Source organism: Pseudophryne corroboree, chromosome 7 (genome assembly GCF_028390025.1).
Source record: "Pseudophryne corroboree isolate aPseCor3 chromosome 7, aPseCor3.hap2, whole genome shotgun sequence".
Classification (NCBI taxonomy): domain Eukaryota; kingdom Metazoa; phylum Chordata; class Amphibia; order Anura; family Myobatrachidae; genus Pseudophryne; species Pseudophryne corroboree.
In genome coordinates this window covers 442,862,191-442,887,314 of record NC_086450.1, presented here as the reverse complement: position 1 = coordinate 442,887,314, position 25,124 = coordinate 442,862,191, and the positions used below count along the sequence as shown (strand labels likewise).

Sequence of the window (25,124 nt, the reverse complement as noted above, 5' to 3'; positions counted from 1 at the left end):
ATTGATACTAGTTGCCAGCCCGTCACAATGACAGAACAAGTAATGTCAGCGCTGGCGGCACTGGACGCCCAAATGGAGCAACACTTGAATTGCCCAGTCAGGCGCCATCTAGTGGCTGCCAGCGCGCACAACACTTGAATTCCCCACATAGAGGTGAGGAGCAGCGTTAGCGCCACCACCTCCACCACAAATGTCTGTCAGTCAAACAAGCAGTGAAGAAAATGAAGTGAACACTGAAAGCCTCCACATATACAGCAGTCACATGTCACTGTTATACCCGGTACATTCCGCTCATTGCAGTCTGCTCACATGGGAGACTGGTATGTCTGAGGGAACAGATTACCATCTACCTTTGAAGCTTGTTGATCTGCAAGTCTGCAGAACATATTATATCATGAGAAAATGTCTAAAATTTAAAATTACCCCATTAGATTGTGTCACTCCTTTAGCCTGAAGGGACAGGAGAAGCCACAGTGACAGCGTTACACTTGTGAGATGTGGAACTACTGATACACCCAGTAAGTGCTATGTCTCTGCGTGGTTCTGCTGCCCTCTCAGTGTACCAGCCGCCCATACATAACCTTCAGCCAGGTCATTCCTTAGGAACAAGTGACGTCGCTAAGGCACAAAGTGGTGGCAAGGGTGCTTAGTGAGCAATTAGCTACCGTGGCTGTACGGTGGGGTTACCTGTAAATTGGCCTGGCGTTAGTGACATGAATAAGGCACCCGGATCCTAGGGAAGGGATGCATTCTTACTATGATCAGAGTCAGATAATACCGTGATTTACCTCTGGGAGCCCCTGAGAAAACAAACCGCTGGTCACCCATACCCCGGAGCGTGTGTCGCCAACATCTGAGCATGAGCAGAGTGGTTTGGTTAGTGGACTCAGCAAAGCCTCTTTGGCCCTGCTGTACCCCTACTGACTATACAAGCCAACAATGCCTAATGAATTGGTCAGATGCACTGCTGGCGCCCCCTGGAGGTCAGGCTCCGGCGGTAGCCCTTTCTTATGTAGCCCTAGTGGCGATCAAGGCTTTTGCCACAATTTACACCTGGCTGGAGTATTAGAGGGGTATGCTCCCACTGTATTATTTTATATCACGCATAAGAAAGCTATTGTAATTCAGATAAGCGTCAGCCGAACAGCCAATGATATGGCGGGAACAGCAACCACAAAGCCATTTCCAGTCCGGTCACCCACAGACATTGGGGGTCATTCCGAGTTGATCGCTCGCTGACGATTTTCGCAGCGCAGCGATCAGGTTAAAAAAAACGAAAACTGCACATGCGTATGCACCGCAATGCGCAGGTGCGTCGTACGGGTACAAAAAGAGGATCGGTGCTGGGCGATGGATTTAGCGAACATTCCATTCGCACAGCCGAACGCAAGGAGATTGACAGAAAAAGGGCGTTTATGGGTGTCAACTGACCGTTTTCTGGGAGTGTTTGGGAAAACGCAGGCGTGTCCAGGCATTTGCAGGGCGTGTGTCGGACGTCAATTCCGGCACCAAAAAGACTGAAGTGATCTCAAGGGATGAGTAAGTCCTGGGCTACTCTGAAACTGCACAAACTGTTTTTGCTACGCTCGGCTGCACAGGCGTTCGCACACTTGCAAAGCGAAAATACACTCCCCCGTGGGCGGCGACTATGCGTTTGCACGGCTGCTAAAAGTAGCTAGCAAGTGAACAACTCGGAATGACCCCCATTATACACGTACATCAGCTGACCCTTATGCAGACCTTAGACACGGCCTCACAGACTCTCCACTGCAGGAAAGTGGGAACCCTCAGTGCAAATAAAACAAACCTAATTTCCAACAGGATGACGAGGTGTCACAATGAGAGTCATCTACCCATGCATTGTACACAGAGCCCCATTAACAAACTGGTTCTATTCATGTGTCACACCTATCTCGGTAATTACAATTACTTATGTCTATCCTGCATTGTGTCCTTTATTGCAAATATCTTCTATACACCCAAATGTCCCAGAAATAATGGGTGAAACAATAGGGGTGTGCACGGTGAGAGAATTGACCCCTGCAGCCATGAGCTGGCTCCCCCTTACAGCTTCCTTGTCGGCAATGTGGTAAGCAGCGCAGAGGCTAAATGCACTGCTCACTCACATGTCCTCACAAGCACACCCCAGAGGCAGGGAGGCGCCCGTGGGTGCTCAGGAGACTGCTGACACCTACAAACAGAGGAAAAGCAGATACCAGGGTGTTGGGTAGGTAGGTCCGCTCTGTTACAAAGGGAGATTAATCTGTAATCCTGGCATGCACGCACCTGTTAAATGCGATTTCCTGTCTAACTAATAATCCTCTTGCAGAGTGATTTTATGTCTTTTGCATATAGCAGCTAACGCAGCACACGTCATCCATTGATATACGGTTATTAAAGTGCAGAGTGGCTCATCTGCACACATTTATGCAGCCGACGGTCTCCAGTCCTGGCCGTTTTCTGGAAATGACTCCACCGGCTGCAGTGCAGATTGTGGTGCCCTGCCCTGGTAGCGGTGGCGAGCGGGTGTCAGCGCCGTCCTGCTGGACATTATAAGCCAGTGACGCATTGATGGCAGCACTAGCGAGTCAGATCTGTGTGCAATGATTGTTTTTACTCCCCCCCCCCAGCTTCAGTTTGTGTCTAGTCTGCGGAGCCAAATTGCGAGGTCAACGCACTTCTCTCAGATAGCAGAATGTGCGCGGTATGTGTGCCTCTGCTTCAGCCTCTAGAACTCAGGTTCCTCTTAGAACTTCCTGCACTCTGCATGTCAGACCTAGGAGGGCTGCTGGCTCTGCTAGTTATCAGGCCCACAGTTACCGGATAGGATTTAGGTAACCCCAGAAAGACGAATAGGATTATGTGCAGGAGACACCAAGGGACGGAGGTAATGACGCCCGAGTTGGGCGGCCATGCGGGATACGGCCGTACTGTGATGTTTTTTTAAAGGGGCAATTACTGACAGGAATTACTGCGGTCACACAAGGGGGAGAAGAAGCATCAGTGCACATAACGTGCGCCGATATCACTTCTCCCCCATGCCTTTACCTCACTGCCTGTAACATGGCAGGTAGGGGCTGATTGGGGGGAATTTAATTCCCAGTGCGGGGATGTCACTCTCCCAGGTTAAGTGGCCGGAGCTATTCAGCTGACAGCACTGTGCCCAGTACTTGAAGTCAGGAGAAGCCGTTTACCGAGACTAATGTCCTGCGTTTAGTTGAGGTAATCAGCGTTTACTGACTTACGTGCCAGGCGCGAGATGCTGTTAGCATACGTGGTAACACCATAGATAACCCCAGGGCACTATTTAGGTCAGATTTCTACTCACACTCACCCTCAGGTGAGTGTGAGCAGAAATCGCTAGCCGTGGGTTTTACCGCACAACCAACTGAATAGCTCAAGGCACTTCAGGCGGGAGCTATATCGCCGCTCTGGGAATTTAATTCCACCCCACTGGTTGATACGTTCTCTATCTCCAAGTTTTTAAAATCTCCCCCTTAGTTTCAGACCATGCAGATCCCGGAATCTGACACATTGCTAGACCGCATCTCACTCACCTTGAGGTGACCTTTGTGCATCTGAGCCTTCTCACACATCTGTAGGAAATACTTCACATCGGACTCATTAAGAATGAGGTAGACCCCGGCCTTCCTCTTGAAGCCAGCTTCTAACATGTCCTTAAATATGTCCACATCGGTGAAAACGTCCATTACAACAGCAATCACCTGGGGGGAGGGGAGAAAAGAACATGGACGTTATACTGGGAACTACGGAAAAACTGCAACACTGGTTTCATAGAGACCTTCAGAGAGTCCTGCACCAGGTATAATATCTTTATGTCCCCTGATTCTAGTCCTGCACCAGGTATATTATCTTGATGTCCCCCCCATTCTAGTCCTGCACCAGGTATAATATCTTTATGTCCCCCCCATTCTAGTCCTGCACCAGGTATAATATCTTTATGTCCCCCCCATTCTAGTCCTGCACCAGGTATAATATCTTTATGTCCCCCCCATTCTAGTCCTGCACCAGGTATAATATCTTTATGTCCCCCCCATTCTAGTCCTGCACCAGGTATAATATCTTTATGTCCCCTGATTCTAGCCCTGCGCCCAGTATAATATCTTATGTCCCCCCCATTCTAGTCCTGCACCAGGTATAATATCTTTATGTCTCCCCATTCTAGTCCTGCACCAGGTATAATATCTTTGTCCCCTGATTCTAGCCCTGCGCCCAGTATAATATCTTTATGTCCCCCGATTCTAGTCCTGCACCAGGTATAATATCATTATGTTCCCCATTCTAGTCCTGCACCAGGTATAATATCTTTATGTCCCCCGATTCTAGTCCTGCACCAGGTATAATATCATTATGTTCCCCATTCTAGTCCTGCACCAGGTATAATATCTTTATGTCCCCCCATTCTAGTCCTGCACCAGGTATAATATCTTTATGTCCCCTGATTCTAGCCCTGCGCCCAGTATAATATCTTTATGTCCCCCGATTCTAGTCCTGCACCAGGTATAATATCTTTATGTCTCCCATTCTAGTCCTGCACCAGGTATAATATCTTTATGTCTCCCATTCTAGTCCTGCACCAGGTATAATATCTCCCCATTCTAGTCCTGCACCAGGTATAATATCTTTATGTCTCCCCATTCTAGTCCTGCACCAGGTATAATATCTTTATGTCCCCCATTCTAGTCCTGCACCAGGTATAATATCTTTATGTCTCCCATTCTAGTGCTGCACCAGGTATAATATCTATATGTCTCCCTATTCTAGTCCTGCACCAGGTATAATATCTCCCCATTCTAGTCCTGCACCAGGTATAATATCTTTATGTCTCCCCATTCTAGTCCTGCACCAGGTATAATATCTTTATGTCCCCCATTCTAGTCCTGCACCAGGTATAATATCTTTATGTCTCCCATTCTAGTGCTGCACCAGGTATAATATCTTTATGTCTCCCTATTCTAGTCCTGCACCAGGTATAATATCTTTATGTCTCCCCATTCTAGTCCTGCACCAGGTATAATATCTTTATGTCCCCCATTCTAGTCCTGCACCAGGTATAATATCATTATGTCTCCCCATTCTAGTCCAGCACCAGGTATAATATCATTATGTCTCACCATTCTAGTGCTGCACCAGGTATAATATCTTTATGTCCCCTGATTCTAGCCCTGCGCCCAGTATAATATCTTTATGTCCCCTGATTCTAGCCCTGCGCCCAGTATAATATCTTTATGTCCCCTGATTCTAGCCCTGCACCCAGTATAATATCTTTATGTCCCCTGATTCTAGCCCTGCACCCAGTATATTATCTTTATGTCCCCTGATTCTAGCCCTGCGCCCAGTATATTATCTTTATGTCCCCTGATTCTAGTCCTGCGCACGGTATAATATCTATATGTCTCCCCATCCTAATCCTGCGTCCGGTATAATATCATTATGTTCCCCATTCTAGTGCTGCGCCCCGGTATAATATCTTTATGTCTCCCCATTCTAGTCCTGCGCCAGGTATAATATCTTCATGTCTCCCCATTCTAGTCCTGCGTCCGTTATAATATCTTCATGTCTCCCCATTCTAGTCCTCTGCACCAGGTATAATATCTTTATGTTCCCCATTCTAGTCCTGCACCAGGTATAATATCTTTATGTCTCCCCATTCTAGTCCTGCACCAGGTATAATATCTTTATGTCCCCCATTCTAGTCCTGCACCAGGTATAATATCATTATGTCTCCCCATTCTAGTCCAGCACCAGGTATAATATCATTATGTCTCACCATTCTAGTGCTGCACCAGGTATAATATCTTTATGTCCCCTGATTCTAGCCCTGCGCCCAGTATAATATCTTTATGTCCCCTGATTCTAGCCCTGCGCCCAGTATAATATCTTTATGTCCCCTGATTCTAGCCCTGCACCCAGTATAATATCTTTATGTCCCCTGATTCTAGCCCTGCACCCAGTATATTATCTTTATGTCCCCTGATTCTAGCCCTGCGCCCAGTATATTATCTTTATGTCCCCTGATTCTAGTCCTGCGCACGGTATAATATCTATATGTCTCCCCATCCTAATCCTGCGTCCGGTATAATATCATTATGTTCCCCATTCTAGTGCTGCGCCCCGGTATAATATCTTTATGTCTCCCCATTCTAGTCCTGCGCCAGGTATAATATCTTCATGTCTCCCCATTCTAGTCCTGCGTCCGTTATAATATCTTTATGTCTCCCCATTCTAGTCCTGCACCAGGTATAATATCTTTATGTCCCCCCATTCTAGTCCTGCACCAGGTATAATATTTTTATGTCCCCTGATTCTAGCCCTGCGCCCAGTATAATATCTTTATGTCCCCTGATTCTAGCCCTGCGCCCAGTATAATATCTTTATGTCCCCCGATTCTAGCCCTGCGCCCAGTATAATATCTTTATGTCCCCTGATTCTAGACCTGCACCCAGTATATTATCTTTATGTCCCCTGATTCTAGCCCTGCGCCCAGTATATTATCTTTATGTCCCCTGATTCTAGTCCTGCGCACGGTATAATATCTTTATGTCTCCCCATCCTAATCCTGCGTCCGGTATAATATCATTATGTTCCCCATTCTAGTGCTGCGCCCCGGTATAATATCTTTATGTCTCCCCATTCTAGTCCTGCGCCAGGTATAATATCTTCCTGTCTCCCCATTCTAGTCCTGCGTCCATTATAATATCTTTATGTCCCCCCATTCTAGTCCTCTGCACCAGGTATAATATCTTTATGTTCCCCATTCTAGTGCTGCACCCCGGTATAATATCTTTATGTCCCCCGATTCTAGTCCTGCTCCAGGTATATTATCTTTATGTCCCCCCATTGTAGTCCTGCGCCAGGTATAATATCTTTATGTTCCCCATTCAAGTGCTGCGCCCCAGTATAATATCTTTATGTTCCCCATTCTAGTCCTGCACCAGGTATAATATCTATGTTCCCCATTCTAGTGCTGCGCCCCGGTATAATATCTTTATGTCCCCCTATTCGAGTCCTGCTCCAGGTATAATATCTTTATTTCCCCCCATTGTAGTCCTGCGCACGATATAATATCTTTATGTCTCCACATTCTAGTCCTGTACCAGGTACATTATCTTTATGTCACCCCATTCTAGTCCTGCACCAGGTATAATATCTTTATGTTCCCCATTCTAGTGCTGCGCCCCAGTATAATATCTTTATGTCTCACCATTCTAGTCCTGCACCAGGTATAATATCTTTCTGTCCCCCCATTTTAGTCCTCTGCACCAGGTATTATATCTTTATGTCCCCCATTCTAGTCATGCGCCCGATATAATATCTTTACGTTCCCCCATTCTAGTCCTCTGCACCAGGTATAATATCTTTATGTCCCCCGATTCTAGCCCTGCGCCCAGTATATTATCTTTATGTCCCCTGATTCTAGTCCTGCGCACGGTATAATATCTTTATGTCCCCTGATTCTAGCCCTGCGCCCAGTATAATATCTCTATGTCCCCCGATTCTAGCCCTGCGCCCAGTATAATATCTTTATGTCCCCTGATTCTAGTCCTGCGCACGGTATAATATCTTTATGTCTCCCCATCCTAATCCTGCGTCCGGTATAATATCTTTATGTCCCCCTATTCTAGTCCTGCTCCAGGTGTATCTTTCTGTCTCCCCATTCTAGTCCTATGCCAGGTATAATATCTTTATGTCTCCCCATTCTAGTCCTTCGTCCGTTATAATATCTTTATGTCTCCCCATTCTAGTCCTCTGCACCAGGTATAATATCTTTATGTTCCCCATTCTAGTGCTGCGCCCCGGTATAATATCTTTATGTCCCCCTATTCTAGTCCTGTGTCCGGTATAATATCTTTATGTCTCCCCCCATTCTAGTCCTGCACCAGGTATATTATCTTTATGTCTCCCCATTCTAGTCCTCTGCACCAGGTATAATATCTTTAATGTTCCCCATTCTAGTGCTGCGCCCCGGTATAATATCTTTATGTCCCCCGATTCTAGTCCTGCTCCAGGTATATCTTTATGTCCCCCCATTGTAGTCCTGCGCCAGGTATAATATCTTTATGTTCCCCATTCTAGTCCTGCACCAGGTATAATATCTTTATGTCTCACCATTCTAGTCCTGCACCAGGTATATTATCTTTATGTCTCCCCATTCTAGTCCTGCACCAGGTATAATATCTTCATGTTCCCCATTCTAGTGCTGCGCCCCGGTATAATATCTTTATGTCCCCCGATTCTAGTCCTGCACCAGGTAGAATATCTTTATGTCTCCCCATTCTAGTCCTGCACCAGGTATAATATCTTCATGTTCCCCATTCTAGTGCTGCGCCCCGGTATAATATCTTTATGTCCCCCTATTCTAGTCCTGCTCCAGGTATAATATCTTTATTTCCCCCCATTGTAGTCCTGCGCACGGTATAATATCTTTATGTCTCCACATTCTAGTCCTGCACCAGGTACATTATCTTTATGTCACCCCATTGTAGTCCTGCACCAGGTATATTATCTTTATGTCCCCCGATTCTAGTCCTGCACCAGGTATAATATCTTTATGTTCCCCATTCTAGTGCTGCACCCCGGTATAATATCTTTATGTCCCCCGATTCTAGTCCTGCTCCAGGTATATTATCTTTATGTCCCCCCATTGTAGTCCTGCGCCAGGTATAATATCTTTATGTTCCCCATTCAAGTGCTGCGCCCCAGTATAATATCTTTATGTTCCCCATTCAAGTGCTGCGCCCCAGTATAATATCTTTATGTTCCCCATTCTAGTCCTGCACCAGGTATAATATCTTTATGTTCCCCATTCTAGTCCTGCACCAGGTATAATATCTATGTTCCCCATTCTAGTGCTGCGCCCCGGTATAATATCTTTATGTCCCCCTATTCGAGTCCTGCTCCAGGTATAATATCTTTATGTTCCCCATTCTAGTGCTGCGCCCCAGTATAATATCTTTATGTCTCACCATTCTAGTCCTGCACCAGGTATAATATCTTTCTGTCCCCCCATTTTAGTCCTCTGCACCAGGTATTATATCTTTATGTCCCCCATTCTAGTCCTGCGCCCGATATAATATCTTTACGTTCCCCCATTCTAGTCCTCTGCACCAGGTATAATATCTTTATGTCCCCCGATTCTAGCCCTGCGCCCAGTATATTATCTTTATGTCCCCTGATTCTAGTCCTGCGCACGGTATAATATCTTTATGTCCCCTGATTCTAGCCCTGCGCCCAGTATAATATCTCTATGTCCCCCGATTCTAGCCCTGCGCCCAGTATAATATCTTTATGTCCCCTGATTCTAGTCCTGCGCACGGTATAATATCTTTATGTCTCCCCATCCTAATCCTGCGTCCGGTATAATATCTTTATGTCCCCCTATTCTAGTCCTGCTCCAGGTGTATCTTTCTGTCTCCCCATTCTAGTCCTATGCCAGGTATAATATCTTTATGTCTCCCCATTCTAGTCCTTCGTCCGTTATAATATCTTTATGTCTCCCCATTCTAGTCCTCTGCACCAGGTATAATATCTTTATGTTCCCCATTCTAGTCCTGCGTCCGGTATAATATCTTTATGTCCCCCTATACTAGTCCTGCACCAGGTGTATCTTTATGTCTCCCCATTCTAGTCCTCTGCACCAGGTATAATATCTTTATGTTCCCCATTCTAGTGCTGCGCCCCGGTATAATATCTTTATGTCCCCCTATTCTAGTCCTGTGTCCGGTATAATATCTTTATGTCTCCCCCCATTCTAGTCCTGCACCAGGTATATTATCTTTATGTCTCCCCATTCTAGTCCTCTGCACCAGGTATAATATCTTTATGTTCCCCATTCTAGTGCTGCGCCCCGGTATAATATCTTTATGTCCCCCGATTCTAGTCCTGCTCCAGGTATATCTTTATGTCCCCCCATTGTAGTCCTGCGCCAGGTATAATATCTTTATGTTCCCCATTCTAGTCCTGCACCAGGTATAATATCTTTATGTCTCCCCATTCTAGTCCTGCACCAGGTATAATATCTTCATGTTCCCCATTCTAGTGCTGCGCCCCGGTATAATATCTTTATGTCCCCCGATTCTAGTCCTGCACCAGGTAGAATATCTTTAGGTCTCCCCATTCTAGTCCTGCACCAGGTATAATATCTTTATGTCTCCCCATTCTAGTCCTGCACCAGGTATAATATCTTCATGTTCCCCATTCTAGTGCTGCGCCCCGGTATAATATCTTTATGTCCCCCTATTCTAGTCCTGCTCCAGGTATAATATCTTTATTTCCCCCCATTGTAGTCCTGCGCACGGTATAATATCTTTATGTCTCCACATTCTAGTCCTGCACCAGGTACATTATCTTTATGTCACCCCATTGTAGTCCTGCACCAGGTATATTATCTTTATGTCCCCCGATTCTAGTCCTGCACCAGGTATAATATCTTTATGTTCCCCATTCTAGTGCTGCGCCCCAGTATAATATCTTTATGTCTCACCATTCTAGTCCTGCACCAGGTATAATATCTTCATGTCCCCTGATTCTAGCCCTGCGCCCGATATAATAGCTTTACGTCCCCCCATTCTAGTCCTCTGCACTAGGTGTAATAGCTTTATGTCCTCCATTCTAGTGCTGCGTCCGGTATAATATCGGTATACCCCCATTCTAGTCCTGCACCAGGTATAATATCTTTACGTCCCCCCATTCTAGTCCTCTGCACCAGGTGTAATAGCTTTATGTCCCCCATTCTAAACGCCTAGATGTGCCGCCCCCCCCCCCCCCCCCCCCACACACACACATTTCAAAACTACAATGACACAAATATGACATCACGTAGTGAATGGAGAATGCAGACTCAGTGCAGCTCTACTTGATGCTGTTCCCCTGCCATAGTAAGTAGCCTGTGCTGTGCTGATCTGGGTTACTGTGTGGCCCCTATAAACTCCTCTATGAGAACACTACAGAAGATCAAAGCACCCAGGGACCTTGTGTCACCCCGTGAGTCACACGCTGTGGGGAAAACACACAATGGTACAGCGCACTATATACATAACATAGATGGTCACCAAGGAATGCTCAAAAACTCATTATTATATCCCAGTTTACTGGATAACATGAATTTTTAAACTGTAATATTCCCCCTGAAAGACCCCCTGCTGGAGGGGAATGCTACACTGGAGTAGGACACACTTTTGCCCTGATTTTTGAAACGTTCCACGAGCTGGCTGAGTGACACCAACACTCTATCATTTGGACAAGGCCCAGCTAGCTATACAGCCCGCCTGGCCCAATCGATATCCGGACTCTGGGTCGACACCACTTAGGTCGACAGTGAATAGGTCGACATGAACAAGGTCAACATGAGTTTTTTACTTTTTTTGAACTTTTTCATACTTTACGATCCACGTGGACTACGATTGGAAACGGTAACCTGTGCAGAGCGCAGCGAATGAAGCGAGCCTTGCGAGGGGACACGGTGCACTAATTTGGGTTCCCGGTCACACTACGAAGAAAACGACACAAAAAAAAAAAAATCACATGAAAAACTCATGTCGACCTAATGGCCGAGTCGACCTAATTCTAGTGTCGACCTAGCCACTGTCGACCTAATGGGTGTCGACCTAGACACTGTTGACCCCAAGTCCCATACCCACCAAATCGCCTTCAACATGACTGAAGTCTGTATAGTTAGAAAATTACTGCAATCAGTAGCGTGATAGCAGCCATCTTATTATTATCGTTTATTTATTGGCGCCACAAGGGTTCCGCAGCGCCCAATTACAGAGTACATAAACAGATAATCAAAACAGGAAAACAGCAACTTACAGTTGATGACAATGTAGGACAAGTACAGGGTAAATAAACATAGTTACATCAGCAGATGACACTGGAATAAGTATCAGGTGGCAGAAGACTGATGGGTTTGGTACAGTTGAAGATTATTAAAGTAAGAAAAAATAAGATTTTACTTACCGATAAATCTATTTCTCGTAGTCCGTAGTGGATGCTGGGGACTCCGTCAGGACCATGGGGATTAGCGGCTCCGCAGGAGACAGGGCACAAAAATAAAGCTTTAGGATCAGGTGGTGTGCACTGGCTCCTCCCCCTATGACCCTCCTCCAAGCCTCAGTTAGGATACTGTGCCCGGACGAGCGTACACAATAAGGAAGGATTTTGAATCCCGGGTAAGACTCATACCAGCCACACCAATCACACCGTACAACTTGTGATCTGAACCCAGTTAACAGTATGACAAACGTAGGAGCCTCTGAACAGACGGCTCACAACAATAACAACCCGATTTTTTTGTAACAATAACTATGTACAAGTATTGCAGACAATCCGCACTTGGGAAGGGCGCCCAGCATCCACTACGGACTACGAGAAATAGATTTATCGGTAAGTAAAATCTTATTTTCTCTGACGTCCTAGTGGATGCTGGGGACTCCGTCAGGACCATGGGGATTATACCAAAGCTCCCAAACGGGCGGGAGAGTGCGGATGACTCTGCAGCACCGAATGAGAGAACTCCAGGTCCTCTTTAGCCAGGGTATCAAATTTGTAGAATTTTACAAACGTGTTCTCCCCCGACCACGTAGCTGCTCGGCAGAGTTGCAATGCCGAGACCCCTCGGGCAGCCGCCCAGGATGAGCCCACCTTCCTTGTGGAATGGGCCTTGACAGATTTAGGCTGTGGCAGGCCTGCCACAGAATGTGCAAGTTGAATTGTGCTACAAATCCAACGAGCAATCGTCTGCTTAGAAGCAGGAGCACCCAGCTTGTTGGGTGCATATAGTATAAACAGGGAGTCAGATTTTCTGACTCCAGCCGTCCTTGAAATATATATTCTCAATGCCCGGACAACGTCCAGCAACTTGGAATCCTCCAAATCGCTAGTAGCCGCAGGCACCACAATAGGCTGGTTCAGATGAAACGCTGACACCACCTTAGGCAGAAAATGAGGACGCGTCCGCAGTTCTGCCCTGTCCGAATGGAAAATCAGATATGGGCTTTTATACGATAAAGCCGCCAATTCTGATACTCTCCTGGCTGAAGCCAGGGCCAGTAGCATGGTTACTTTCCACGTAAGATATTTCAAATCCACCGATTTGAGTGGCTCAAACCAATGGGATTTGAGAAAATCCAAAACTACATTAAGGTCCCACGGAGCCACAGGGGGCACCACCGGGGGCTGTATATGTAGTACTCCTTTAACAAAAGTCTGGACTTCAGGAACTGAAGCCAATTCTTTCTGGAAGAAAATCGACAGGGCCGAAATTTGAACCTTAATGGACCCCAATTTGAGGCCCATAGACAATCCTGTTTGTAGGAAATGCAGGAATCGACCCAGTTGAAATTCCTCCGTGGGGACCTTCCTGGCCTCACACCACGCAACATATTTTCTCCAAATGCGGTGATAATGTTGTGCAGTCACCTCCTTCCTGGCTTTAACCAGTGTAGGAATGACCTCTTCCGGAATGCCTTTTTCCTTTAGAATTCGGCGTTCAACCGCCACGCCGTCAAACGCAGCCGCGGTAAGTCTTGGAATAGACACGGTCCCTGCTGAATCAGGTCCCGCCTTAGAGGTAGAGGCCACGGATTTTCCGTGAGCATCTCCTGAAGTTCCGGGTACCAAGTTCTTCTTGGCCAATCCGGAGCCACGAGTATCGTTCTTACTCCCCTTTGCCGTATAATTCTCAGTACTTTGGGTATGAGAGGCAGAGGAGGAAACACATACACTGACTGGAACACCCATGGTGTTACCAGAGCGTCCACAGCTATTGCCTGAGGGTCTCTTGACCTGGCGCAATACCTGTCCAGTTTTTTGTTGAGGCGAGACGCCATCATATCCACCTTTGGTTTTTCCCAACGGTTCACAATCATGTGGAAGACTTCTGGATGAAGTCCCCACTCTCCCGGGTGTAGATCGTGTCTGCTGAGGAAGTCTGCTTCCCAGTTGTCCACTCCCGGAATGAACACTGCTGACAGTGCTATCACATGATCTTCCGCCCAGCGAAGAATCCTTGCAGCTTCTGTCATTGCTCTCCTGCTTCTTGTGCCGCCTTGTCTGTTTACGTGGGCGACTGCCGTTATGTTGTCCGACTGGATCAACACCGGCTGACCCTGAAGCAGGGGTTTTGCCAGACTTAGAGCATTGTAAATCGCTCTTAGCTCCAGTATATTTATGTGAAGAGACATCTCCAGGCTTGACCATACTCCCTGGAAGTTTCTTCCCTGTGTGACCGCTCCCCAGCCTCTCAGACTGGCATCCGTGGTCACCAGGACCCAGTCCTGTATGCCGAATCTGCGGCCTTCTAACAGATTAGCACTCTGCAACCACCACAGAAGAGACACCCTTGTCCGTGGCGATAAGGTTATCCGCTGATGCATCTGCAGATGCGATCCGGACCATTTGTCCAGCAGATCCCACTGAAAAGTTCGTGCGTGGAATCTGCCGAATGGGATTGCTTCGTAAGAAGCCACCATCTTTCCCAGGACTCTTGTGCATTGATGCACAGACACTTTTCCTGGTTTTAGGAGGTTCCTGACAAGTTCGGATAACTCCTTGGCTTTCTCCTCCGGAAGAAACACCTTTTTCTGAACCGTGTCCAGAATCATTCCCAGGAACAGCAGACGTGTTGTCGGGGTCAACTGAGATTTTGGAAAATTCAGAATCCACCCGTGTTGTTGCAGCACTACTTGGGTTAGTGCTACTCCGTCCTCCAGCTGTTCTCTGGACCTTGCCCTTATCAGGAGATCGTCCAAGTAAGGGATAATTAATACGCCTCTTCTTCGCAGAAGAATCATCATTTCGGCCATTACCTTGGTAAAGACCCGAGGTGCCGTGGACAATCCAAACGGCAGCGTCTGAAACTGATAATGACAGTTTTGCACCACGAACCTGAGGTACCCTTGATGTGAAGGGCAAATTGGGACATGCAGGTAAGCATCTTTTATGTCCAGGGACACCATAAAGTCCCCTTCTTCCAGATTCGCTATCACTGCCCTGAGTGATTCCATCTTGAAACTGAATTTTTGTATGTACAGGTTCAAAGATTTCAGATTTAGAATAGGTCTTACCGAGCCGTCCGGCTTCGGTACCACAAATAGCGTGGAGTAATCCCTGTTGTAGGAGGGGTACCTTGACTATCACCTGCTGAGAAAACAGCTTGTGAATGGCTTCCAATACCGTCGCCCTGTCTGAGGGAGACGTTGGCAAAGCAGACTTTAGGAACCGGCGAGGGGGAGACTTCTCGAATTCCAACCTGTAACCCTGAGATACTACCTGCAGGATCCAGGGGTCCACCTGTGAGCAAGCCCACTGCGCGCTGAAATTCTTGAGTCGACCCCCCACCGTTCCTGAGTCCGCTTGTAAAGCCCCAGCGTCATGCTGAGGGCTTTGCAGAACCCGCGGAGGGCTTCTGTTCCTGGGAAGGAGCTGCTTGCTGCCCTCTCTTACCCTTTCCTCTGCCTCGGGGCAGATATGACTGTCCTTTTGCCCGCTTGTTCTTATAGGACCGAAAGGACTGCGGCTGAAAAGACGGTGTCTTTTACTGTTGGGAGGAGGTCTGAGGTAAAAAGGTGGATTTCCCGGCCGTTGCCGTGGCCACCAGATCCGATAGACCGACGCCAAATAATTCCTCCCCTTTATACGGCAATACTTCCATATGCCGTTTGGAATCCGCATCACCTGACCACTGTCGTGTCCATAAACTTCTTCTGGCAGATATGGACATCGCACTTACTCTCGATGCCAGAGTGCAAATATCCCTCTGAGCATCTCGCATATAAAGAAAAGCATCCTTTAATTGCTCTAAAGTCTGTAAAATACTGTCCCTATCCAGGGTATCAATATTTTCAGTCAGGGAATCCGACCAGACCACCCCAGCACTGCACATCCAGGCTGAGGCGATGGCTGGTCGCAGTATAACACCAGTATGTGTGTATATACTTTTTAGGGTAGTTTCCAGCCTCCTATCAGCTGGATCCTTGAGGGCGGCCGTATCAGGAGACGGTAACGCCACTTGTTTTGATAAGCGTGTGAGCGCCTTATCCACCTTAGGGGGTGTTTCCCAGCGCGCCCTAACCTCTGGCGGGAAAGGGTATAATGCCAATAACTTTTTTGAAATTAGCCCTTTTCTATCTGGGTTAACCCACGCTTCATCACATACATCATTCAATTCCTCTGATTCAGGAAAAACTACAGGTAGTTTTTTCACCCCCCACATAATACCCCTTTTTGTGGTACTTGTAGTATCAGAGATATGCAAAGCCTCCTTCATTGCCGTGATCATATAATGTGTGGCCCTACTGGAAAATACGTTTGTTTCTTCACCGTCGACACTAGATTCAGTGTCCGTGTCTGGGTCTGTATCGACCGACTGAGGTAAAGGGCGTTTTACAGCCCCTGACGGTGTCTGAGATGCCTGGGCAGGTACTAACTGGTTTGACGGCCGTCTCATGTCGTCAACTGATTTTTGTAATGTGCTGACATTATCACGTAATTCCATAAACAAAGCCATCCATTCCGGTGTCGACTCCCTAGGGGGTGACATCACCATTACCGGCAATTGCTCTGCCTCCACACCAACATCGTCCTCATACATGTCGACACACACGTACCGACACACAGCAGACACACAGGGAATGCTCTATTGAAGACAGGACCCCACTAGCCCTTTGGGGAGACAGAGGGAGAGTTTGCCAGCACACACCCAAGCGCTATAATATATATGGGAACAACCCTATATAAGTGTTGTATCCTTATAGCAGCTTAAATATAGTAATACAGGTTGAGTCTCCCTTATCCAAAAGGCTTGGGACCAGAGGTATTTTGGATATGGGATTTTTCCGTATTTTGGAATAATTAGATACCATAATGAGATATCATGGTGATGGGACCTAAGTCTAAGCACAGAAAGTATTTATGTTTCATATACACCTTATACACACAGCCTGAAGGTCATTTTAGCCAATATTTTTAATAACTTTGTGCATTAAACAAAGTGTGTGTACATTCACACAATTCATTTATGTTTCATATACACCTTATACACACAGCCTGAAGGTCATTTAATACAATATTTTTAATAACTTTGTGTATTAAACAAAGTTTGAGTACATTGAGCCATCAGAAAACAAAGATTTCACTATCTCACTCTCACTCAAAAAAGTCCGTATTTCGGAATATTCCGTATTTCGGAATATTTGGATATGGGATACTCAACCTGTATCGCCAAAAAAAGTGCCCCCCCTCTCTGTTTTACCCTGTTTCTGTAGTGCAGTGCAGGGGAGAGTCCTGGGAGCCTTCCTCACAGCGGAGCTGAGCAGGAAAATGGCGCTGTGTGCTGAGGAGAATAAGCCCCGCCCCCTATTTCGGCGGGCTCTTCTCCGGAGTTTGTGAGATCTGGCAGGGGTTAAATACATCCATATAGCCTCAAGGGCTATATGTGATGTATTTTTAGCCATAAAAAGGTATTATACATTGCTGCCCAGGGCGCCCCCCCAGCGCCCTGCACCCTCCGTGACCGCTGTGTGAAGTGTGCTGACAACAATGGCGCACAGCTGCAGTGCTGTGCGCTACCTCAGGAAGACTGAAAAGTCTTCTGCCGCCTGCTTCTGGACCTCTTCCATCTTCGGCATCTGCAAGGGGGGTCGGCGGCGCGGCTCCGGGACGAACCCCAGGGTGAGACCTGTGTTCCGACTCCCTCTGGAGCTAATGGTGTCCAGTAGCCTAAGAAGCCAATCCATCCTGCACGCAGGTGAGTTCACTTCTCTCCCCTAAGTCCCTCGATGCAGTGAGCCTGTTGCCAGCAGGACTCACTGAAAATAAAAAACCTAAAAACTTTTTCTAAGCAGCTCTTTAGGAGAGCCACCTAGATTGCACCCTGCTCGGACGGGCACAAAAACCTAACTGAGGCTTGGAGGAGGGTCATAGGGGGAGGAGCCAGTGCACACCACCTGATCCTAAAGCTTTATTTTTGTGCCCTGTCTCCTGCGGAGCCGCTAATCCCCATGGTCCTGACGGAGTCCCCAGCATCCACTAGGACGTCAGAGAAAGGATAAGCACATGAGGGAAGAGGGCCCTGCTCGTGAGAGCTTACATTCTAAAGGAATGTACTTAATCTTACTGCCACATATACTGCCATACCCTATAATAACCTGGTAACATGGTAATTTAAAGGTCACACATGCTGTGAGTAATTCAACCATTTGTCAGATATCACTATAATATAGAATTTGTGGCAAGCAGTATCGGGAGCTTTGTATTTCTTTAAAATGTCGGCGAACAATGTGAAAGTGTCCACACAAAGTAAAGGGCGGCCATTTTGTGAGGTGACCCAATCAATAACCAGCCTCTAAATTAATTAGAAATAAGCAGGATACTGGTGCATATTGTATAAATACGCAACATGTGATCAAATATAAGAACCATTGTTAACATTTCTAAAGATACAACCAGATAAGAAGACATGATATAATGTTGTGCTCATGAGGGGAGACATTTTTCCTACACACAGCAGACTTCCTGTCAGTAATCCCACTGAAGAAAGCTGCAGTCAGCCTTTCTTTATTTGTAATGTGCAACATAGTTAATGTAGACGGTAGACGGGATACGGTCATTAGGTCGACCATTATTGGTCGACATGCATTAGGTCAACATGGAAAAAGGTCGACATGCGTTTTTAATTAATTAATTTTTTAATTTTTGTGAACTTTACGATCCACGTGGACTATGACTGGGAACAGTAACCTTGCCCGAAGCATGGCGAGCGAAGTGAGCCATGCGAGGGGACACTGTGCGCTAATTGGTGTTCCCGGTCACTGTACATAATGGCCATGTCGACATATGGGGTCGATTCAATTCACTGACAGTTGAATAGCGCCGGGAATTAGCTCCCGACGCTATTCAATACAGCGTCAAGTGACACAAATTGTCGGGAATTCTTCTCTCACCCCCGGGGGATGAGAGAGGAAGTCCGACAAAAGTGCTGCCACGCGGCCGGCGCGAGGCTGATTCTGTCGGGAATCAGCATCGCAGCGGGGAGTTAAGTCGGAGAATGCCCGTTCTCCTGACAATTCAAACTGTTAAGTCCGCAAGAACGGGCCTTCGCCAACTTAACTTGAGCTGAATTGAATAGCGACAGGAGCTAACACACGGCGCTATTCAACTGTCTCTGAATTGAATCGACCCCATAGTGACCATGTCGACATAATACATGTCGACCAATAGTGGTCGACTTAATGACCCATGTCTGTGTAGACCAACTATCTTAATTTATGACAAGGTCTGGAAGCATTCACACATATATTTGTTGGTGTTGTCAGTACCTCGTGCCTCACTGGAGGCACAGGTTTTCAGCATGTCCTCTTTAAAACGTCATTGTTTTTGGGCCTGTTTTGGCACAGCCGGTGGCCACGGAGCTCTTGTGTACGACACTGCGCTCCTTTCCTAACCTACTTCACACTATATCTGTCATCAAGTGTCACATTCTCTCACACACCCAGAGGAGAACACCAAACATTTTTAAAGTTTAATTACTGCTCAGCCAGGGTGAGAACGGGAAGCAGCATTCCTGCCTGGCATATAATTATTTTATTTGATAAGATGTCATCCCATCTCGCTGACAGAACTAAGCAGGAAAACACAGACAGAGAAATGAAGCCCTGTAGCTTTTTTTTTTTTTAAATGGCTTCTACACCTGTTGTCACCATGGGGCCTACAGTAGCAGTATTATTATTATTATTATTATTATTATTATCCTTTATTTATATGGCACCACAAGGGTTCCGCAGCGCCCAATTACAGAGTACATGAATAATCAAACAGGAAAACAGCAACTTACAGTTGATGACAGTATAGGACAAGTACAGGGTAAATAAACATAGTTACATCAGAGGATGACACTGGAATAAGTATCAGGTAGCAGAAGACTGATGGAGTTGATGCAGTTGAAGATTATTAAAGAAAGGATAAGCACATGAGGGAAGAGGGCCCTGCTCGTGAGAGCTTACATTCTAAAGGATGGAGATAATGTACTAGCCAATCAGCTCCTAACAGACATTTTTCCAAACGCAGCCTGTGATAAGGCAGTTGATTGGCTGGAACTTTTATCTCCGTCCACTTTATCTTTCTCCAAGGCTTAGTACATAAACCCCACATCACTTGTGTTTCCTTCTGCCCTGGACAAGAATACTTTATTCGGGCACATCTGTCCCAACTGCAGATCCTACAATCTAGATTTCCTTATGCCAGGCCCACCGCCACCTACACAAATACCAGGGACAAATGGCGTCAGAGGGCAGATAACCTAGCCATTTGTCTCTGCGGTATGGGAGGAATCCAGAAAACATGAAAGTAACTGACTAGAACATTACAAATCCCGAACTGCAAGTAAACTCATAGCAACCACGCTATAAAATCAGCAGTGCTACCCTTCTGTCAGGAAAACCATTAAAGACAAAATACTGGTAGCAGAAGGGAAACACGATGACCGCCAGCACAGAACTTTTAGCCCACGGATTCATTTGTTTTCATTTTGTGCCGATCATTTATCAAACCATAGGTCAGCAACCGCGCTCGTAGCTGTGGTGTATTACCCCTTAACGTCAGCTTCGGGGTGCAACGGGCTCCGCTTCTGCTGGTGTTGTCACAGCTACAACTCTCAGAGGGGGAACAGTATCAAGACCTGGAGGGATATCTATCAAATCTTGGCGAGAGATAAAGTGGAGAGAGATAATGTATCAAGCAATCCGCCCATAAATGCTATAAACATGGCAGTTAAGGAGCTGATTGGTTGATACGTTATTATTTATTTATTACCAGTTATTTATATAGCGCACACATACTCCGCAGCGCTTTACAGAGACTATTTGGCCATTCACATCAGTCCCTGCCCCAGTGGAGCTTACACTCTATATTCCTTATTACGTGTACACACACACACATTCACACTAGGGTTAATTTTTTTTGTTGGAAGCCAATTAATCTACCAGTTTGGATTGTGGGAGGAAACCGGAGTACCCAGAGGAAACCCACGCAAGTAGGGGGAGAATATACAAACTCCACACAGTTAGAGCCATGGTGGGAACCCATGACCTCAGTGCTGTGAGGCAGTAATGCTAACCATTACACCATCCGTACTTTATCTCTCTCCAAACTTTAATAATTATCCCCCCCTGAAGAGATAAAATTTTGACGTTTTCCAAAGCAGCCCAATCAGCTTCTGTCACTGATGTAGCACCGACTTTGAAATGACAGCTAGACTTCTATTGGCTGCTTTGGGCAACTCCAATCTTCTTCAGCGCGGGGCTGCCGTAGTTGCCAGCCTGTTCCCATTATTCCGATATACCGCACTGGCTGTACAGGAGGTTGTGGACACTGGGCGTTCAATCAATATTAGAAGTAGATATCGTGCTGCTTAATAAGGGAGTGTTCGATAAGGTGGCCCAGTGGGAGGGTGCTGCAATAAGGGTATATCCAGGTCATGCTAAGTACATGTACGAGCCAAATATTTCATTTCTGCACATACATACAGTTTCTACAAGGAGCATATTAATACCAGCAGAAGTATTGCAATTGTGACACTTGAAAATTTGCCCAGTATTGCAGCTGCCAGCCAGCGTTCATGTCAAATATATCAGACATTAATTCTTGCAGACCTCAGAAGTATACACGGTTTATTTACCAGCTTTGTGACCTTTTATCCACATCCTGTGCCCCTCTCTGCAGATGCCACATGTTCTTGTTGGCTGTGCGGGTTATATCTGAGACTTTGCTCTTAAACACTACAGAAATATAAAATTAATCTATGTGTACTTAAGGATTACCTCGGCTGGGGCCTAGCACACAAAACAGGGCTCAGCCTGTAGTTCTCAGCCTCAAAAGTCTCCAACTCACAATGAATTCAGCTGGAGACCTTGACCACATGACCTATTGTCTCATACCTTATCTAGCAGACATCTGTACAGGGTAGGTCATTTGTCTAGTCAGGTGATATGTTAGATTGTTACTGGAAAGCACAATTAAAACGACCAAAGACATTCATTACAGCTTCATATTTTAGGATGTGTCATCTTTCCATTTAGCCATCAACATATCTGTTGCAACCGTTGTTGGGAAATACACTCCGAGTGGATTTGTTAGTATACTAGTGCGGTATTTCAGGGATTTTCCAGCTTGCACAAACATTGCATTCTGGACAGAGGAGCACAGACAAGTCTCCGTTATTTCTTTTGGCGACGGCTGTTGCACCGATATCCGCACTGAGAGAGAGCCTGCACTCAGATATTCAGGAGAACGTTTCCACAGCTGGAAGCAGAAGGTGGTGCTAGTGAGCTTGTCAGGGTCCCCAGCATGAACCTCAGGAGAAGAACCTTTTAAAGATACCTCTACATGCAAGCTTTGCAAGTCCTGAGCAGGGGTGTATCTAGGGGTCCAAGCGCCCCTGGCAAAGTAAGGGTCTGGCGCCCCGCACCCCCATATTCTACCTTGCCTGTTTTTTCCCGCTAACACGCATAAAAACACAAAAAAAACTTACGAGATTAATTTAATATATATTTTTTTTTAAAGTATTTTATGATGGATATATTATAATGATATAAACACTAACCCTTTCCTGCTTCTCCCGTTTGGATTCCCCAGGGGCTTTCTTTCAATTCTAAGTTTCTTCTGCAGCTGTCGCCCCTCAGACTCTTCTCTCTAGATTCCAGGTCATCTCCACTATGATAGGGCGGTGCAGCCTGTGCCACAGCACAGAGCACAAGATGCTCTAGGGCGGAACTGGATGCAGCTGCAAACTCCGTTTGCCAGGCACACACTGCCATGTATGTCACTTGCGATGTGCCCGGCTCCTTCTATTCAGTTGCTATTCATAAGCCCTGACAGTCAGGTCCCTGGGCCTATGGCATCTAGACCTTCATGGTGGCTAGTCAGTTCCGTATAAAAAAAAATGATCTATAGAAAAGTGACCGAGAGGGCTTCAGAGCCTTCCTGGTCACTGTATCTCTACTCTTTCTTGCTTTCTGCTGGCACCATCTGGATTCCGGAGCCCTCTACGCAGTGGCTTCACTCTGCCCAATGCTCTCCTGCAGCTCATACCTGATGAGTCAGTGATGTCTTACAGCTCCCTCTGTCCTGATCTATGGCTGCACCATCACTTGACCCCTGGTCAGGGCCATATTAAGGCTAGAGGGGGCCCCCACCAATAAAATTGAGTATTCCCTCACCACCGCCACTGTCACTACTATGCCCCTTATAGGAGCAGGAGAGAGTGAGGGGAATGAGAGTGAGACAAATAAGGTGTCAGGGAGAGAGAGAGGGAAAGAAAAGGAAAGAATGAGAGGATATCAGGGAGAAAGAGAGGAGCGAGAGAAAATGGTGTCAGGGTGAGAGAGAGAGAGAATGAGAAAATATCAGGGAGAAAGAGAAGAGCAAGAGAAAAGGATGTCAGGGTGCGAAAGAGAAAGGAGTAAAAAAAAAAAAAAAGAGAGGGAGGGAGACAGATGGGTGAGAGAGAGAGAGAGAGAGAGAGAGAGAGAGAGAGAGAGAGAGAGAGAGAGAGAGAGAGAGAGAGGGTTTAATGGAAAGAGGGAATGAGAGAAAGAGAGAAGGACAGAGATGATCGGGAAAGAGGGTGTCAGGGAGAAAGAGAGAAACAAATGAGAGAAGAAGAGAGAGGGCAGCAGGAAGAAAGAAAGAAAGTGGGTGTCAGAGAGGGAGGGAGAGCAAGTGGGAGGGAGAGAGAGAGAGAGAGAAAGTGTCAGGGAAGGAGAGAGAGAGAGACTGTCACAGAGAGAGATAGAGTGTCAGGTAGAGAAAGGGAGAGAAAGACAGTGTCGGAGAGGGAGATATAGTGTCAGGGAGATGGACATTGTCAGGGAGAGAGAGAGGGAGGGAAAGAGCGACTGTGTCAGGGAGAGAGAGGGGGAGAGAGGGGGATAGAGACAGTGACAGGGAGGTAGAGAAAGTCAGGGAGATAGAGAGAGGAAGAGAGAGACAGTGTCAGGAAGAAAGAGAGGGGGAGAGAGATAGTTAAGGAGATAGAGAGGGAGAGAGATACAGTAGACAGTGTCAGCTAGAGATTTCAGGGAGAGAGAGCGAGACCATGTCAGGGAGAGAGGGAGAGACAGTGTAATGGATAAAGACAGAGTCAGTTTGGACCTGATCACACCGCTGCAAAATACCTGCAGCGTGCGATCGGACCGGAATGAACCCCAGTGTCGGAGAGAGATAGTGAGTGTGAGGGAGAGACAGAGAAAGTGTCAAGGAGAGGGAGAGGGCCAGGCAGAGAGAAAGAGAGGGGGGAGAGACACTACCTGACTACACACAGAGCTCTGTGATGGGGGCGGGCACTCGCGGATTTAGGCCCCGCCCCCTAAACACCCGCGATTTGCGGCTCTGTGCTACCAGAAGGCTTGGCTGGATAGGTAGGGACAGAGTGGGCCAGTCTGGGGAAATCATGTTGATGCAGTTTGAGGGTCCCTGGCGCCGCCCTGCCTCTGGCCCTCCAGGTACTCACCAGTCACCACGGCAGACGCTGACCTGCCCCTGTCCAGCTTGCTAGCTCCTCCTCATCAGCCACAGCAGCTCCGGAAACAACAGGGGATGAACTGATGGGTCCTCTTGTTGTGCACACTGTCTGCACCTGCCGCTGAAATGACGGGTGCACTACACCACTGTGCAGGCGCCTATTCTCCTGACTTCTGCTGCTCTGTGAGGCAGCCAGGCACTACTATAAATCTACCCCTTGGCCGTGGGAGGCACCTCCAGGCAGCGCCCCCCCATTGGCCAGCGCCCCTGGCGAGTGCCATCCTGGCCAATGGGTAGATACGCCCCTGGTCCTGAGGGTACTTCTTTTTATACTACCTTAGGCGGTGGGCACTTTTCACGGTTATTGGATTGTGACACTGGGTGCACCATTTAATTAAAGGCACAACTATTAATCACATCGGAAATTGATTTATGCACACCTTTATATATGTTGGCAATATTACACTATTTTGTGGTATTCTTCTCATTTTCATACGGACCACCTACAGAGTCAGTGGGAAAGCTAGAAGACCGGCATCAGGAGAAATACGATTTATACTACACGCCATGGGATGCAGTACGCATAT

At 46.8% G+C, this 25,124-nt stretch overlaps 1 protein-coding gene across 1 annotated transcript in view; it reads right to left on the bottom strand.

The window, feature by feature from the left end:
• FAM83G (family with sequence similarity 83 member G) overlaps positions 1–25,124 on the bottom strand; it is an 81,693-nt gene that overhangs the window by 27,020 nt on the left and 29,549 nt on the right. Inside the window, exon 2 of the mRNA XM_063934936.1 lies at positions 3,558–3,725. Coding sequence (XP_063791006.1) covers positions 3,558–3,725 — 168 coding nt within the window. The remainder of the gene's footprint in view (positions 1–3,557; positions 3,726–25,124) is intronic.